Below are 15,603 nucleotides of genomic sequence, written 5' to 3'. Positions count from 1 at the left end.
GGACGATGACGGTTTGGCGACCTCACTGTCGCTTTCACCGATGTTCCAGATGTCCTTGAGCGTTCACTCATCGGTATGAACCACGGAGATTCACTAGTTCAGGTCTGTCAGTCAAATATATCGATGAACACAGCAGTTGATTCTATTCTATTGTAGTTGTAAGGCTGAGAATTGCGGCTCATCTTCGGCTCATCTTCTTCTCGCCCCCCTTTGGGACTGGCGACGGCGAGGATGGCTCGACGGTGTTGGTATTGGTGGTGGACATTGGACGTTACCTCAGGGGTAGCCTTGCCCACTACCTGACATGCTGTTCCGGTGGCTAAAAAAAGGCCGCTTGTCCCGCCCTCTTGTCAACTACATGTTCTGCTACTGGTCCTGATGGCCACAATGGCTGATAATGATGTAGGGAGAGAAGTTCTTTTTTTTTGGTGTTGTCTTCTATCACAAGATCACGGCATAATGTCGAGAAGATCCCTGCTCCAGGAATGCCTTGTCCCTATCTTCATGTAGAACAATGAATATGCTCCACCCCGGCCTGTCTTTTAATTGTATGGATTGAGTGGCTCGATATCGTCCAGCTTCATTCTACGCAGTCTTACGCCTTTTTCTCAGCTCGACCACTTCCTCCCAAAAGCCTTCCTTCCATAGTCTCAAGACTTCAAACCCAACCTCTATCGCGATCAGGACGATGATGGTCCACTCCAAAAACAACCCGTGCTTCTCACTCAATCTTTCTCTCAGCACAGTCGCAATCTCCGCAGCATAGTCCATCTTTTCATTCAACACTTTGATCCTAATTCCGACGTCCAACGCTCGGCCAACTTGGTCGTAATAGTTCTCTAGGTTGAGTTCGTGCCGGGAGTCCCAAAAAAGATCAGGGAGAGAGTCCGTGAGTTCAGAGTAGAGGTTTAATTGCGCGCGGAGGAGAAGGAGCTGACCTGTTTTGCGGGAGATGAAGTCGCGGGAGAGTTTGAATGGGAGTCGAGAACCTTTTGCTAAGAGAGCTGGGATATCTGCTGTGGAGGCTAGATAAGTGGAAAGGTTTGTCTCAAGAACGGCAAGTTTGGTAGAGCGGGCGAACCCGGAGGAGAAGGCAATTTTGGTGAGCACTGTGTCAACGGTTTGGAAATGTGACTGTGCCTGTTGCTGATCTGCGGATGGGCTGATTTCTTGGTGCTCCGACTTCTTTGTTCCCAGGATGATTGTGTCGCCGCGAATTAGGCTGTGTTCACGGCTTGGATCTTCAATGTAATCCAGGTCCTCGGTCTCGATGGGCTCTCTATGGGGGTTATCTGCTGCAGGGAGGAGAGTGCGGGTTGCAAAGTATGAGGTAAATCCGTCGGGTAGAGCCCATGTTACCACTGTGCCGGATGGGAAGACAAATACATCGCCGACTTCTGTCGATGAAAGATCTCTCGCAGAGGGATTGGTGGAGCGGTATATTGATGAGATGGGGACTTGGACATGGATGACTTGCGGGAATAGTCCAGTACCCAGCGGATCGGGCTCGTAGCCTTTATTGCGAAGGATCTCGACAACCTTGGTCAGGTCGAATTGTTCTGCAACAGCGTACGCTGTCACCAACTTCGGTGGTTGTTCTACCTCTTCATGTGATCTCGCGCTTGGCTTCGCGAGGCCAGCCTTTGATATCTGAGCCTCCAATCCAACTCTTCGCAGCGACGTTTTCGTGCCAGGGGAACGTGCAGTTTTCCGCTTCTGAGCGGGAGAAGCGGTTGCCGGTTCGACGACAGAATCCTCTAAGTCGCCATCTTTCTGCACCTGTGTTTTCTGTGTCGATTGGCTTATTAATGACGGGTTGGAGGAAAAGAATCCCCGGCGGCGGGGCCGTTGGAAGATTGGTGATGCATGCAGAGGCCGGAAGCCCGGTTGACGCAGCACATCGTATCCAGCTCGTCGACAAGCAGCGCAAACGAACTGACTCCCTAGACTTAGCATCGGGCGCGTAACTGCCAAGCGCATGTTAAGGGAGAGGAGCTGGGTGCGTGAATACCAAAGACTGCATCTGCAACACAGAATGCCAGTCTTTGGTTGGAGCTCAGGCGCAGATGATGCTCCGCAAAATGATCCACGAGGCTGAATACCCAGTACAATGATCATGGCCGAGGACTTGGCGCTCGTCATTTCAACGCTCGGATTAGAGCCGAGCATCCAAGGAGCACCACCACCGCCCCAACACCACCCACTGGAGACTCCATACTTCGCGCGCAGATGACGCGATTTTGAACTTCCTATCCTCTGCATGGCGGCCGGAGATGGCTCGTCGGAGCCAGGCAACGGTGAGAAGCCTCAGGAGCCCGAGAGACGTCCTCCGGAACCAACCAAGCACGACGCGACAGCAGATGAATCCGAGGAAGATGAGGAAGAAGAAGAAGAAGAGGAGGAAGAGCCACGACTCAAATATGCTACATTGACAAGGAATGTGAGCTCGATATATCGCAATGGAGATGCAACGAGTACCTTTCACGTGGCTGGGGATAAAATGATTGTCGGGACTCACAATGGAAACATTCACGTTTTCGCTTTACCGTCATTCAACTCCCTGCGCGTCTACCATGCTCACACAGCCAGCATATCGGCGATCTCGATATCTCCATATACACCCCCACTTGCAGCTTTTCGCTATGATTCGGGAATGAGAATAGCAGTTGAAGCGACGTCGAATCCGGACAAATCACCCTCAAGCTCACCAGCGCCGAAAGGAAAGCAACAGCAACAGCCCGTGCCTGATATACCTCCAAATCGAATATACATCGCCACATCTTCCATTGACGGTAACGTCTGCATCGCTTCACTCGTCGATCCTCGCGATGTTCAGCTGCGCAACTTCGGAAGACCTGTCCAGACCGTCGCCCTTTCACCAGAGTACAAGTCGGATAGAACATACCTGTCTGGTGGGCAAGCTGGCATTTTGGTGTTGACTACAGGTGGGCAAGCAGGGAAGAGTGCCAATGCGACTACGACCGGAGCTGCGGCGGCCGCCTCCGGGTGGCTTGGGTCTATTGGTCTTGGAGCAAACACGGGATCAGACAAAATCCTGCACAGTGGGGAGGGCATCATCAGCACCATCAAATGGTCACTGTCAGGAAAATATGTTCTCTGGGTAAATGAACAGGGGATCAAGATCATGAGATCACATTTGAAGCTGGAAAGTTCAGAGTCAGGGCTGGAGTGGAAACGAATGAGCCACATTGACAGACCTAATCGTCCTGGATGGGAAGACATGGCTGGTGTATGGAAAGCTCGTGCTAAGTGGATCGACCGCGATAATCTCGAAACCGACGACGACTCGCCCGCCACCGCTCTTGTCCCTACTTCGGCGAACGGTGCATCTCCTAAGCCTGACCCGAGTAAAACAAAAGTCGAAGAAGCCTTGGTAGGGTGGGGAGATTCAGCATGGATAATCAAGGTCTACCCGGGATCTACAGAAAGCGGAGGCAATAATAAAATTGGACGCGCTGAAGTCGCTACGATGTGAGTTCGACGTGCACCCTGAAGGAAGCATTTATTGACCGCAGTATAGTATACGATTTGATGACTGTACAATATCTGGAATTTCGTTATATACCCCAAGTCTGCTTTTGGTGCTTGCATATATGGAAAAGAAAAAAGGCAATAGTTCGGCGTCCCAAGAAAATGAAGGCAGCAAAAGAGGCCGGCGGACACGACATAATGCATTGGAACCGGAATTGCGTCTGGTCAATATTGATACGAAGGAAGAAGTCGACACCGACACTCTCACTATGAGTAGATTCGAGACTCTTTCGGCTTCAGACTATCACTTGGGGGTTCTGCCACCGATCCGCATCCCAGCTGCTCTTGTCCAGAAGGGGTACCTCAGCACCATTGGATCTGGTATGAGTACAGTCGGTTCAAGTCTCGCTACCGGCGTCGAAACCGTTGGTCAGGGGATGTGGGACGCCACAATGTACGGGCCACGCCTATTAGGTGCGAACCGCATTTTCAGTTCAAGCGAGAGCATTCGAAGCGGTGTTAGTGGTCCTGACCGAATGGGAAGCAGCAGAGATCGGAATTATCTCACAGGCTGGATTCCGGGATTTGGATCCAGTGAAACAAGTGCCAAGGAGGAGATAAATACCATGGCTACAGCACAAAGCATGAAGATTTTTATCTTCAGCCCATATGACTGCATCGTTGCAGTTAGACGCAATCTCAATGATCGTATGCATTGGCTTGTGAGCTTGAAGAGATACCAGGAAGCTTGGGAACTGGTTGATCAGCATCCTGAAGCGGCCGGCACCCTCTCTGAATCTTCAGAAACTTCAACACCGCCAAGTCCTTCAAAAGCCAGTTCTTTCACAAAGTCTGTCTCTGCCGTTCCCCCAAGTCCAACACAAGCCCGTCAGCAAGCTACTCTGGTCGACTTTTTTGCGGATTCGCTTTCAATCACAAGTTCAGCGCGGGCCAAGTCCAAGACCAAATTCTCTGCTGCGGAGAAGGAGAAGCGCAGGATAGGCGAGCTCTGGCTCAAGCAATTGGTTGATGCCAATAAATGGTCAGAAGCTGGGGAAGTGGCGGCAAAAGTGCTCAACACAACGAGTCGATGGGAGCACTGGGTTTGGATCTTCGTTAAAAATGCGAAGTTTGACGAGATATCACCTCACATACCGACGTTGGAACTGACACCCCCTTTGCCGTCGTCCATCTTTGAAATCATCCTTGGTCATTACGTGGAGGTTGACAAAGTCCGCTTCAAGGAGCTCCTTGATGAATGGCCGTCGGACCTCTTTGAGATCAGCAGCATCACATCAGCGATTGAAGACCAGTTCCGCGCTGGCAATGCTCCAAAAGGGTCACAGGACTGGAGGTTGTTGCAAGAAAGTCTGGGGAAATTGTCCCTCGCGGACGGGCACTATGACGAAGCTCTAAAATGCTATATTGCTCTCCAGGACGCCGACACAGCCATGTCATTGATCAAGGAACACCATCTCGTCGATGCAATTGCTGACGATATCCCTAGCTTTGTGATGCTGCGAGTATCGCCCGAACAACTCAGGACCGCATCTCGCGATGAGCTAAACGAGCTAGCAGCTGATCCAATCAAGGTCCTCGTGGACGAAGCTACTGCTGGGGTCGTTGAGCCTGACGAGGTTGTTGCGCAACTTGATAGACCAACGCTGAAGTCTTTCCTCTATTTCTATCTTCGTGCTTTGTGGCGCGGCGAGGGCACACAGGGGGAACCCGCCTTGTCCCGTGTTGGGCACTCAGCCATTACTACGTCGCTTGCTGCTGACACTGGAAAACAACATGTCGAACAATTCGCGGACATCGCTGTCAACTTGTTTGCTGAGTACGACCGAGATCTACTCATGGAATTTTTGCAAGCATCCATAGCTTACACTTTCGAAAACGCCGTAAAGGTATGCGAAACGAAACATTATGTCGAGGAACTCGTCTACCTCTTGAGCAAAACCGGACAAACTAAAAAGGCACTGTTTTTGATCATTGACGAATTGAAGGATGTTTCGAAGGCCATCGCCTTTGCGAAGGAGCAAGATGACCAGAGTCTCTGGGACGACTTCCTCGAATACAGCATGTCGAGACCAAGGTTCATTTCAGGCCTACTTGCCGAAGTTGGAACTGCCATTGATCCCATTACCTTGGTGAAGAGAATACCTTCCGGGCTGGAAGTCGAAGGCCTGAAAGATGGTCTGAAGAAGATGATTCGAGAGTATGATTTACAAGACAGCATCAGCGCCGGCGTTGCGAGAGTGCTTAGCAGCGAGGTTGCCGTTGGTATGGAGACGCTGAGAAGAGGAAGAAGGAAAGGCATCAAATTCGACATTGTCGCGTCACCACCGAGACATCAGCGGCCGCTCGCACAAGCTATTGATGGTTCAGAGGATCAACGGGCGGAGGGACAGCAGACCGAAGCCGAGATCGAGATCAAGCCTGGGCATTGTGCGTCCTGTCATAAGGCGTTCCATGAAAACGAAACTGAAACCTTGGTCGCGTTTGCTTGCGGGCACGTCTATCACGTCTCGCACCTGCTACACGGTCCTGAAGCAGAAGGGGATGAGGTATTGCTACCCCGGAATGGGGTGATTCGTCCGAATGATGGCGAAGTTGAAGAAACCAGGTTTTCCAGATCAGTGGGTCCAAAGGTCACCAATGCGCGTTTACTGAAAGACAAAATACAGAACGTTGGTGGATGTACCATATGCAAGGGGTCCCGGGAAAGAATGAAGGCTGCTGGAGGATAACGGACGCCCCACCAAACCAAATTTGCTTACCTGGATGTACGGAGTACATTCTACCTCGTGGCAGGCTTTCAAGGCTCTGAGCCGAAGCAAACATCTGCCTTGATCCAAATTCTCGAGGGCACCGCAAACCATACAATATCGGGAGAAGCAGTACAGCGACAACAAAGCACAATTACTTGGCACCGACTTGAGATCTCGTCTCATGCAGCTTTAATCTCCTTTCTCACACAACGGTTCACGTGATCCAATACCATCCAGAGACCATTAGGAAACCAAACTCCATAGTCCCGGCTATTGCGAGATCGATCTTGAAACCTATCCCACCACGTGGACTAAGCGCCTATACTCCCCCCACTTGTCCCGTCTCATGCCTAACCCTAACCTCAGGCAGGCAGAAGATCTTCCCAGCTGGTCGTCCGCGGCCGGACGGCGAGGCATACGGCCGAGGCGACCCTCCGTTTTCCATTGCCTGCTCCGGCATCGTTTCAACCTTTCCAGACAGGGTGGCTGTTCGGCTTCGACTTCTCATCTGGTCCGATCTCCCATTCCCCCTCAACCTCAGTTTTTGCGTGCTCACGCGACCCTGAACCATTCAAGGTACTTAAAGGGGGCAAGGACGCCATCGTATCGGCGACCTTCTGAAGCCCGAGCCTTCTTTGATTCGAGATAGAAGGGATTGCGTGCTGTGGGTGAAGCCCGAAGACTGAAAAGCAGCAAGATTCTTGGATTCCTGCAGCCATGTGGGGTTTTCAACCCATGATGGAGGATTGAGGCGTGCAAGGCTTCTGGGGGTAGCGGATTTTCAGGGAACCCTCACCATTGTGTCGAACCGAGCAGACCTCCTGGTCCCGAGGTGTGAATGGAATGCGCCGAGGTGAGCGCCTGGGCTGGGAAGGGGGGAGTCGATGCGATTGAAGGCGATCTGAAACCTCTACTTGAACGATGAGAGGACTTTGGCGCTTGTGTCCTGGTCTGTACTACACGGCACTTTCGCAAGCGTTTGAGCTCGAGCAGTCTTCCTTGCACTTCTATCTACCGAAGGGGGACTTCTTTTGTCGATGCGCGATTGTCGACGGCGAACCTGACGAGTCGAAGGCTTCAGGACCGTCTTCCAAATGACCGCCGGCCATTGTCTACCTGGTCAGGTGGAGTTCGAGCATCTGAACGGTCTGCCTCCTGTCGGTGAACGATCTGAACCGAAACCAATGATGATCAGTCTTCACAGCAATACTGTATGAACAGTCTCCCGGGTGTCCCCGTACAAAGTGGCATCTGCCAATGCTCTGAACATCTGCATGCTGTCTCTTCTGATCATAACTTTGCTAGATGCGAGAAATGATCTTTCCAGCACACCAACTCCGAAAGGAGTTTTTATTGCACTCGTCCCTCAATTCTTGCTGAGCGGGTGTCTGGCTAGACAACAATGAGGGGAATTGCCCGACTGTTGGTTTCTTGTTGATCCTACTTACACCTATCTTGGACAAACAGCCACCCGCCAACCTTCTTCGAACACAGCGCGTGTTTTGCGGCGTTTCATGAATTTCAACTCGTACGACCCAGAAAGAGCGTCGATCTCAATACCTTACCAGATGCGCCGCCTCTATTGCTTTCAGAGCACACGGTGGTTAGCCCCAGTAGCCACTCAGAAGACCATATGGCTGTTTTGAGTCCGTGAACCGAGCCGCAGCGACGTCGGTTTAGAAGCACCCGGCGTATTGCTTAGCATTTGCAATCTCCAGCCCGATCTGAGTTGTGGTGGTCTGAGACAGGTGTTCTCATTGATAAAGATTGGACTTTGGGCTTTGAAGGTTCAGGACATTCAGGTTCAGGGTTATACTTGAGCTTTGATCTTAACCATGGACTGGGGAAGTTGTGTTAAGGTTCAGACGGGGGCTTCGGTTTACAGCCCATACCTAGGAAATTTCAAATTTGTAGGGAATGTTTCTTGTTTTCCACCTCAGCCTCGCCGTGGTATATTCCACCACTTTACATAAGAGCCTCATTCCATCAATTTTTATCTCAGCCTTGTACTGCGCCGGCACCGCCAGTCGCTCTCCTCTCCGCCATAAACGCCCTCACGCCCTCTAAGCGCGTCACAAAGAACAACCTCTTTGCATCGTCTTTCCACACCAAAACGCCAGTCTCGTCTGCATACCGACAATTGGCCTCGTACTCTGCCCGGGTGGAGAAATCCCTGAACAGAAACCCTGGTGTCGTGGTCATGCGGTCTCTTTCCAATTGCCACAGGTGGATCTGATCCAATATCGTCGCCGGCAGCACTGGCACTGTTCTCTGCGCCTGCGACTCTGTAGCGGTACCCCGTGCTAACAAGGCGGCTTGTTCAGCCTGCGCATGCCTCCTCATCTGAGGGTGGGCATGAGTTGTCAGATAAGAAATGATCTGATCGGCAGTGATGCCGGCCTGAACGGCTCGTTGAACGGAGGATTTACTCATTTTCCCCGTGACGAGGTTCGGGTGGCGAGAACGAAGGTTTATGAATAGTGACAAGAGGGCGATTTGTAAAGGGGAAGAAGTGTAGGCATAGACGCGGTAATTGGTTTCAACAATGATGAAGCCCTTTTGTGTGACGGTGCCGGAGGGCGTAGTTGTGCCTGACGAGGAGCTGGATGAGTATTTCTGGGAGAGTGACGTGCCGATGGTGAGGTTCGCCGTCGAGAGTGCCGTGGCGGAGTCGGAGGTCAGCGTTGTGGTCAGGCGCGTCGGGTAGAAGTAATCGGCAGGAGTGACACCGTTGTCCGATGGGGGTTGATAGACGAGACCTAGGGAAACAAGGTCGGAGAGGCAGCGCTGTTGGGTTTCGTCTAGAGTAGAGGTCGAGTATGCAAGTCCTAGTTCTAGCGACGAGACAAGAAAAAGGAAGGAAAGGACGTCGACCTTGTCCATGTCAAAGACCTCGGCATTGTCCACGTAGAGGAAAAGCAATGCCCATACTTGGGTATTAATGTCTTGCAGGACGAACGCAAAGCCTTCCTTCGTGATCTTGGCTCTTTGACCGTGACTATAGGCCCCGCTGACTTCGATGAGATGACCTGCTTTGAGAAGCTCAATGACTCCCGGGGCCGGTTCGATCGCCTGCTGCTCATTTGCCGTTTCGAGCGGAATGGCAGATGAGCCAACCATGTAGCCTAATATACCTTCCCATCTTTGACGCGAGTACTCATCCAGCTGCGATATGGTGACTCTGTCGCTTTCCGGGACCCTCGCGGCTTTTCCGAATGACCGACTGTCTCCTGCCCCCGTCAAAGCGCGACGGAGGGATTTGGCAAAGTCCGCTGTCAACGCATATGCTTTTGTCGAGTTGAGAGTGACATCTCGAAATATATGGTAACGGTGAAGTAGATCCAAAGCATGCTCACGTTCGCCCCTGCTGGTGTCCTGAACAAACTGTTCCAGTTGTTTCGCTGGCATGGGACGGGGCATGTACAACAGCATCAAGACGAAGGACTTTGCCAGTGCTGACAGCCGTTTTCTAAAGATCGCTAAAGCAGAGGATGGACTCCTGTAAAGGCGATAGAATTGCGTCCCTGGAAGTGTCTCGAGGTACTCCCACGACTGGAGAGTTGTGTCCGCCATGATTCCCAAGGGCAAATCAAAGAGTAAACTACCGCGGCTTTCGAGATCTGTGTAAACACCGTCACCGATCTATCATCTTGATCCGCCGATGCACAGATTTCGAGGTGACGATGACAGCGACGGGAAGTCCAAGTGACAGCATCTACAAGTAGAGCTGGAGTGCATCGATCTGGGCTGGAGCTGAGTTCAAAACGAGTCAAAAATGCCAAGAGGCCTATGCCTTTTTTGGGACAAATTCCTCGCTGCTATGGATAATTCTCCGGTGATGCTGTGGCGGAGCAACTATGTACCTTGGTGCTCAACAAGCCACAACCCATGCGATAGAAAAGGACCTCGACCACAAATGTACTAGATCCATCACTCGGAGGAACACTCTGCGATACTTCCCGAGGCACGTTGCTGCATCAGCTTTCGCTCCTCGAACGAGACACCTCATCCTGATGCCACCACGGACTGCTTACTGCAGATGAGATACCTCCCCAGCCTTCCATTAGCGCAGCCTCGAATTCCGTCCTTGGCTTCTCCAAAGCTGCTAGTATAGTTGCATTGTCTGAATGATATCGTGCGAGGTATAGGCAAATCGCCTGCCCCTGGACAATACATCGAGACGAAACCCACCAAGCACCTCTGCAAACCTTCATATACCAATATAAAAGCATGAGCAACGCCCAAGGATCTTTCTGCGCAAGTAAGGACTTATAAAGAGGATCCATGTGGCTGACGAACCCAAGATACTTCAACCATGTCGAGTCATTGCATTCAAGGTCCAGTAAGGGCAAAAGTTGATGTGCAGTTTTGTAATAGGGGTTGGCAGCTGCCGAGGGCGATGCGGGGTCCTCGGCGCAAAGATGATCGAAGATCGAAGGAAGGTGTTCTGGAATTTTGCATGCAGGCATGTTGTCGCGATCGAATATGTGGGTCACCTTGCGCCAAAGACTGTCATTTTGCAACGGGCTTGCTAGTCGCCAGATGGTTTGTTTTCCATCGCTCAAGTTGAGCCACGCCATGTCACCGTCCTGCAATGGCCAAACGTCTTCGACAGACGATGCCTCAAGATTAAAAAAGCTCACGACACCGAGAATTGAAGAGGCGACCAGTAACGCATCCCCCTCCTCAGGTCTAATAGGCCGTGAAAGAATGCTCTGAAAGGCGATCAAGGCTTGGTTCAGATGGTAAGCCTCGGATGTGCTCGGTCGTGAAGTAGCCACTCCGCACAAGTAGCGATCGTGGGACGCCGTCACGGCCTGCGTCAGGTGCATGAGGAAGGGGTGCGTACACGCAAGCCGGATGACCTCTTTCTGGAAAACCCGGGCAACTCTCTTGGTGCCGATGGTGAGAACTGTCCTCGTTTGGAATCTGTCAAGTCGCGCCAAGTCAGATCTGTCGAATCGCATGACTTCGCATTGCGATCGTGGTCCATGGCTGCGTTCTTCCAAGCAGACATTCACCATGTCTAAGATAGGCTTAGTCGTCACCAGTGGGGACTTTTCCAGCATAGAATCCAAGCTGACAACTTCGGAAGCGACGGTTCGAGGTTGAAGATCAGGTATACTAGGATCATAGTTGCATATCACGCCGTATTCCAGACACTTTCCACACATTGGTCGGACCTCATTGCATTTGACTCTGCGTAATTTGCAGTTGCGACAGCCTAATCTGGACTTCTTGTGAGCCCTTCGCTTGCGAACTGTGGTATCGCCGCTGGCAGAAGTAGGCGCGGCTGCTTGACTGGTTTGGGCTGTCATTGTCATTAGAGGCTTCCGAAAGAATGATTATCTCTTGTGAAAGACGGTGACTCGATAAAGGAGAGAATAATATGCGCATCTGGTAGAACAACAGTTCGCCCCTTGAAGACTGATCGATGAAGTTGTTGGTTTTCCGAGTTACCTGAGAAACAGCTGCCTGCCTGACGGTGGAAGGGGAGGAAACGTCATGGAATTGTCGGACTTTAGCAGCATCTTAGCGACGAATGCAGGGATTGATAGACTTAACACCATGAGAAAGCAAGGAATAGTGACTGGACCAAAGGGTCCGAAATCAGGCCCTAACTGGCTGGCCATCGAACACCGACTTGCGGGTGCAGCTTCTACGCTAACCTCGACTCGTATTTCATGGGTCTGGAACTGAAGTTGGCTACCCGAAGCTGCTCGAGGCCCAGAACATGACAACTTTGAGGTTCTGTGCTTTCATCTTGCATTCGTGGTGGAACATCTCAATGGATATCAGGAAATTCGACCGGGCCCAAGTGATGAGGAAGAGGGAGAAGAGGAAAACCGAAGAGCGCGAAAGCGGAAGTGCGATACGGCGGAGCAGATGGCAACACGCGGTCCGGCGAACCATATCTGTCGCCGACTGCAGTTTCCAAGATTTCATTCTCACTTCATTGCGTTTCGGCTCGACAACCGCTCATTTGATATCGCTGGTGTCTCTGATTGCTTTGGATCTGGGTTGTGTTGAACGGTCCCCCAGACTCTTATTGACGCTCTAGAGTCTGCAGCTCTTGCGGGGTCCGGTATTCGACTTGCTTTACGAGTGGCGGCCTCAGGGTCCTGGTAGCGACACAATGTCGGCACTCAAGTTCGTCCGCTCGGTGGGTTTCCATGAATTCGCAAGCTTGAGGTGGCTTCAAGCTGAGACTATACAGGTTTGGGAATCATTTAGAGCAACGTCAGGGGTTGAGCCACGGTAATGCCCTCCAGGGATGACCAAAAGGAGTCACATTAAACCAGTCGAACAACAGGTTAATAGATGGCGTAAGTATCACTCGGGTCGCACAAACACACGAAGCCACCATAGGACTTCGCAGAGAGCTTTGCGCAACTTTCAGCGGATATGCGGCTCACTTCCCTCCGTTCAGATGCGGATAACGGCAGCGGAGCCAGGCAAAGTCAACTTTGAACTACCCATTGAGAAACAACATACAAACCGGCTAGGTATACTGCACGGTGCCACGCTTGCCACCATGGTCGACACCAGTGGGTCACTTGCTCTGGCTTCTCGTGGCCTATATTCGACAGGAGTTTCGACAGATCTCAACGTAACATACCTCAACGCCGGCGGAAAGATCGGTGATTTGATCAAAGGCGAAGTCATCTGTGATAAGTGTAAGATAATTGCTATTTCTCCTCCCCCCCCCAACCCAAATTCGTCAGCTGCGAGATGTTCTGATCTCTTCAAGTTGGCAAAACTCTTGCATACACTTCGGTCAAATTTATGAACAAGAACAACGAGATCGTGGCTCGAGGAAGCCACACAAAATTCGTCGCCCTCGCGTGGAAAGATGAGAGGAATATTACTGGGGAATTGGAGCCAGAAGTCAGCGAGTCTCAAGCCAGCGAAGTGACACGAACGAGCTTCAAGTGACTTGGACAGTCGCCCGATCATTTGAACCTGTATAGAATTGCCCAGAAAGATATGTACATAGGTGTAGACCAAATGGCCCAGAGCTACTAGACGCGATATCCAGGGTAGCACGCTGCATCTTTACGATGTATTCCTTGCGATATGAACTAGGCAATATCTTCAACTGTCTCACCTTACAGCTTAACATAGATGACAATGGACTGTTCAAGAGACGACAAAGCCATCACTATCGCGAGGCAACGAGCCATTGTCAGAAACCCGACGAAGGGAAACATCCCCCATGGCCTTTAATTCTCTCATGCTCCTGTCCTGTGGAGATGCAGACCTCGGTTTGTCCTTCGCTATGTTTGTCGCGTTGAGGGGAAAGGTCAGGTCGTTAAGCATGTTTTGGACAAGAGAGTTGAGAGTCATCGGAGAGCAGAAGGTGAGCCGAGGCGCAGGCGCTTCATAAAGCGGCGAGAGGCTTTGGTTGCCTTCCCTTGCCTTGCCCAAGCCTTGCCCAAGCCTTGCCTTGGTACTGAGTGACAGTGGTTCGGCGTGGAGAAAGATGGGCGATGTCTTGGTGTGTCGAGTTAGATTTGGGTCAAACCCACGATTAAATGCCTACTTTTTACATGAACCAAGAGCTTGCCCAACCACAGCACTTCCCGTGTTGAAGCTCTTCCCCGAAGTAGACGTCTACTCCTCCACAGAAAATGAATCGGATTGACTGACGTCGACATGCGCCGCGCACCAAAATCCACGCGACACTCGCCCGCGCTTCCGTCCTCGACTTTCGTTCTCGACAACGGTGGCTACAGCATCAAGGCTGGTTTCGCACCGTCAGAACCCGTGGAGGACACGGAAGCTCTGCTGAAATGTCATATTATCCCAAATACCCTCGTCCGCAGCCGTGAAAGAAAAGTCTACGTTGGTTCACATTCGGAGGAAATCACACAATGGAGCGAGGCATTGTTTCGCCGTCCTGTCGAAAACGGCCAAGTCGTGAGCTGGGAGGCGCAGAAAGAGATATGGGATCAATCTTTCTTCGACGAGCGGACCGCTCAGAAGGATTTGCTGGTTAAGAGTCCCGAGGACACGACCTTGATTTTCACAGAACCACCCAATACTATGCCCGCTTTTCAGAAGAATGCAGACGAGATTATCATGGAAGAATGGGCTTTTGGAGGCTATTCAAGGGTTATTGGTAGGTGTGGCCGAGCCAGAGACATTTTGGGTAGTGGAAGATGTACTGATGTCCAAGCAGGCGCGTCACTTAACGCCTACAATGATCTTCATCCACTCTTCGAAGGGCCCTCCTATACGAAGCAAGACAATGACCCTATGGCTGGCCTGCCAATTGAATGCGTTCTCGTAATCGACAGCGGTTACAGCCATACCACAATTACGCCGCTGTTCAACGGCCGGCCATTGCACCGAGCAATTCGACGTTTGGATTTTGGTGGTAAACACCTCACGAATTTGTTAAAAGAAGTCATCTCCGTTCGCCACTTCGATCTGCATCAAGACACCAAGATCGTCAATGACATCAAGGAAGACGTCTGTTTCGTCAGCAACAATTTTCGAAGAGACCTGGAGAAGACCTGGAAAGGAAATAAAACGCGGCAGAAATCGACTCCGTCGGAACCCAAGGGTTCTCACGGAGCCGTGGATCCTGAACAGATGGTCTCCGCGGAAGATGAGGAGATTCGAGTCGACTACATCCTCCCTGATGGCATTCGCATTCTTCGCGGGTTCAGCCGCCCTCACGATCCGACCCCCACCGCTGCACGGAAGCGAAAACAGGCCGCCCTTTCCTCTGAACCAGACGCCGAAATCTCAATGACGTTGGGAAATGAACGCTTCTCTATCCCGGAGATCATCTTCTCACCCGGTGACATAGGCTCGAAACAGCCCGGTTTGCCGGATATTGTGATGCAATCGCTGAGTGTCCTCCCGCCGCTCGTGCAGGTCACCATGCTAAGCAACGTCTTCCTTGTCGGCGGAAATGCGAGAATCCCTGGCTTTCTGGAGAGACTCGAAGCAGAGTTGCGCACGAGGGTGAAGACGGAATGGAAGGTTCGCGTCCGCAAGATGCCGGATCCCGTTACTTCGACGTGGCTTGGTGGCGCCAGGCTGTCGAGTGGATTTCCTGAGATTGTCCGAGAATACGGTGTTACGAGGGAAGAGTATCTTGAGCATGGCAGTGCGTGGGTTGCCAGGCGGTTTGTGGGCGGAGGCAGCGGGAAAGGCCCCTGAGGAATTGTGAATTGCACCTTGCAATACGGGCTGGTGCTCGTACGGGAGCGATGAGCAGCACCAGGCCCATGTGCGGCGTGATCTACGTACAGATCCAACGACGACCTCTGGATGGCATCCCTATGCCCTGTGCGAGATACCAACAGGTCTCAAAGCCCGCCTTCAT

General features: G+C 51.7%; 6 protein-coding genes across 6 annotated transcripts; 3 read left to right on the top strand and 3 right to left on the bottom strand.

Annotated features, from left to right (window-relative positions):
• Positions 1-585: 585 nt before the first annotated feature.
• On the bottom strand, positions 586-1,980 carry A1O5_09757 (uncharacterized protein; the record flags this gene model as incomplete). Its single annotated transcript, XM_007750335.1, has 1 exon — positions 586-1,980. The coding sequence occupies one exon, from the start codon at positions 1,978-1,980 to the stop codon at positions 586-588; it is 1,395 nt and encodes a 464-aa protein (XP_007748525.1).
• Positions 1,981-2,260: 280 nt separating this feature from the next.
• A1O5_09756 (uncharacterized protein) lies at positions 2,261-6,242 on the top strand (the record flags this gene model as incomplete). Its single annotated transcript, XM_007750334.1, has 2 exons — positions 2,261-3,492; positions 3,542-6,242. The coding sequence occupies 2 exons, from the start codon at positions 2,261-2,263 to the stop codon at positions 6,240-6,242; spliced, it is 3,933 nt and encodes a 1,310-aa protein (XP_007748524.1).
• Positions 6,243-8,261: 2,019 nt separating this feature from the next.
• A1O5_09755 (uncharacterized protein) lies at positions 8,262-9,836 on the bottom strand (the record flags this gene model as incomplete). Its single annotated transcript, XM_007750333.1, has 1 exon — positions 8,262-9,836. One exon carries the CDS (start codon positions 9,834-9,836, stop codon positions 8,262-8,264), a length of 1,575 nt encoding a protein of 524 aa, XP_007748523.1.
• A 404-nt stretch (positions 9,837-10,240) lies between these two features.
• A1O5_09754 (uncharacterized protein) lies at positions 10,241-11,581 on the bottom strand (the record flags this gene model as incomplete). Its single annotated transcript, XM_007750332.1, has 1 exon — positions 10,241-11,581. The coding sequence occupies one exon, from the start codon at positions 11,579-11,581 to the stop codon at positions 10,241-10,243; it is 1,341 nt and encodes a 446-aa protein (XP_007748522.1).
• A 1,112-nt stretch (positions 11,582-12,693) lies between these two features.
• Positions 12,694-13,199, top strand: A1O5_09753 (uncharacterized protein; the record flags this gene model as incomplete). The annotated part of the gene is made up of 2 exons (XM_007750331.1): positions 12,694-12,940; positions 13,015-13,199. The coding sequence occupies 2 exons, from the start codon at positions 12,694-12,696 to the stop codon at positions 13,197-13,199; spliced, it is 432 nt and encodes a 143-aa protein (XP_007748521.1).
• A 720-nt stretch (positions 13,200-13,919) lies between these two features.
• A1O5_09752 (uncharacterized protein) lies at positions 13,920-15,437 on the top strand (the record flags this gene model as incomplete). Its single annotated transcript, XM_007750330.1, has 2 exons — positions 13,920-14,385; positions 14,443-15,437. 2 exons carry the CDS (start codon positions 13,920-13,922, stop codon positions 15,435-15,437), a joined length of 1,461 nt encoding a protein of 486 aa, XP_007748520.1.
• Between the last annotated feature and the right edge of the window lie 166 nt (positions 15,438-15,603).

The sequence above is a fragment of the Cladophialophora psammophila genome (assembly GCF_000585535.1).
Source record: "Cladophialophora psammophila CBS 110553 chromosome Unknown aczJe-supercont1.17, whole genome shotgun sequence".
Taxonomy (NCBI): domain Eukaryota; kingdom Fungi; phylum Ascomycota; class Eurotiomycetes; order Chaetothyriales; family Herpotrichiellaceae; genus Cladophialophora; species Cladophialophora psammophila.
The sequence above is the reverse complement of the archived record's forward strand: the minus strand, read 5'-3'. Positions and strand labels throughout refer to the sequence as shown.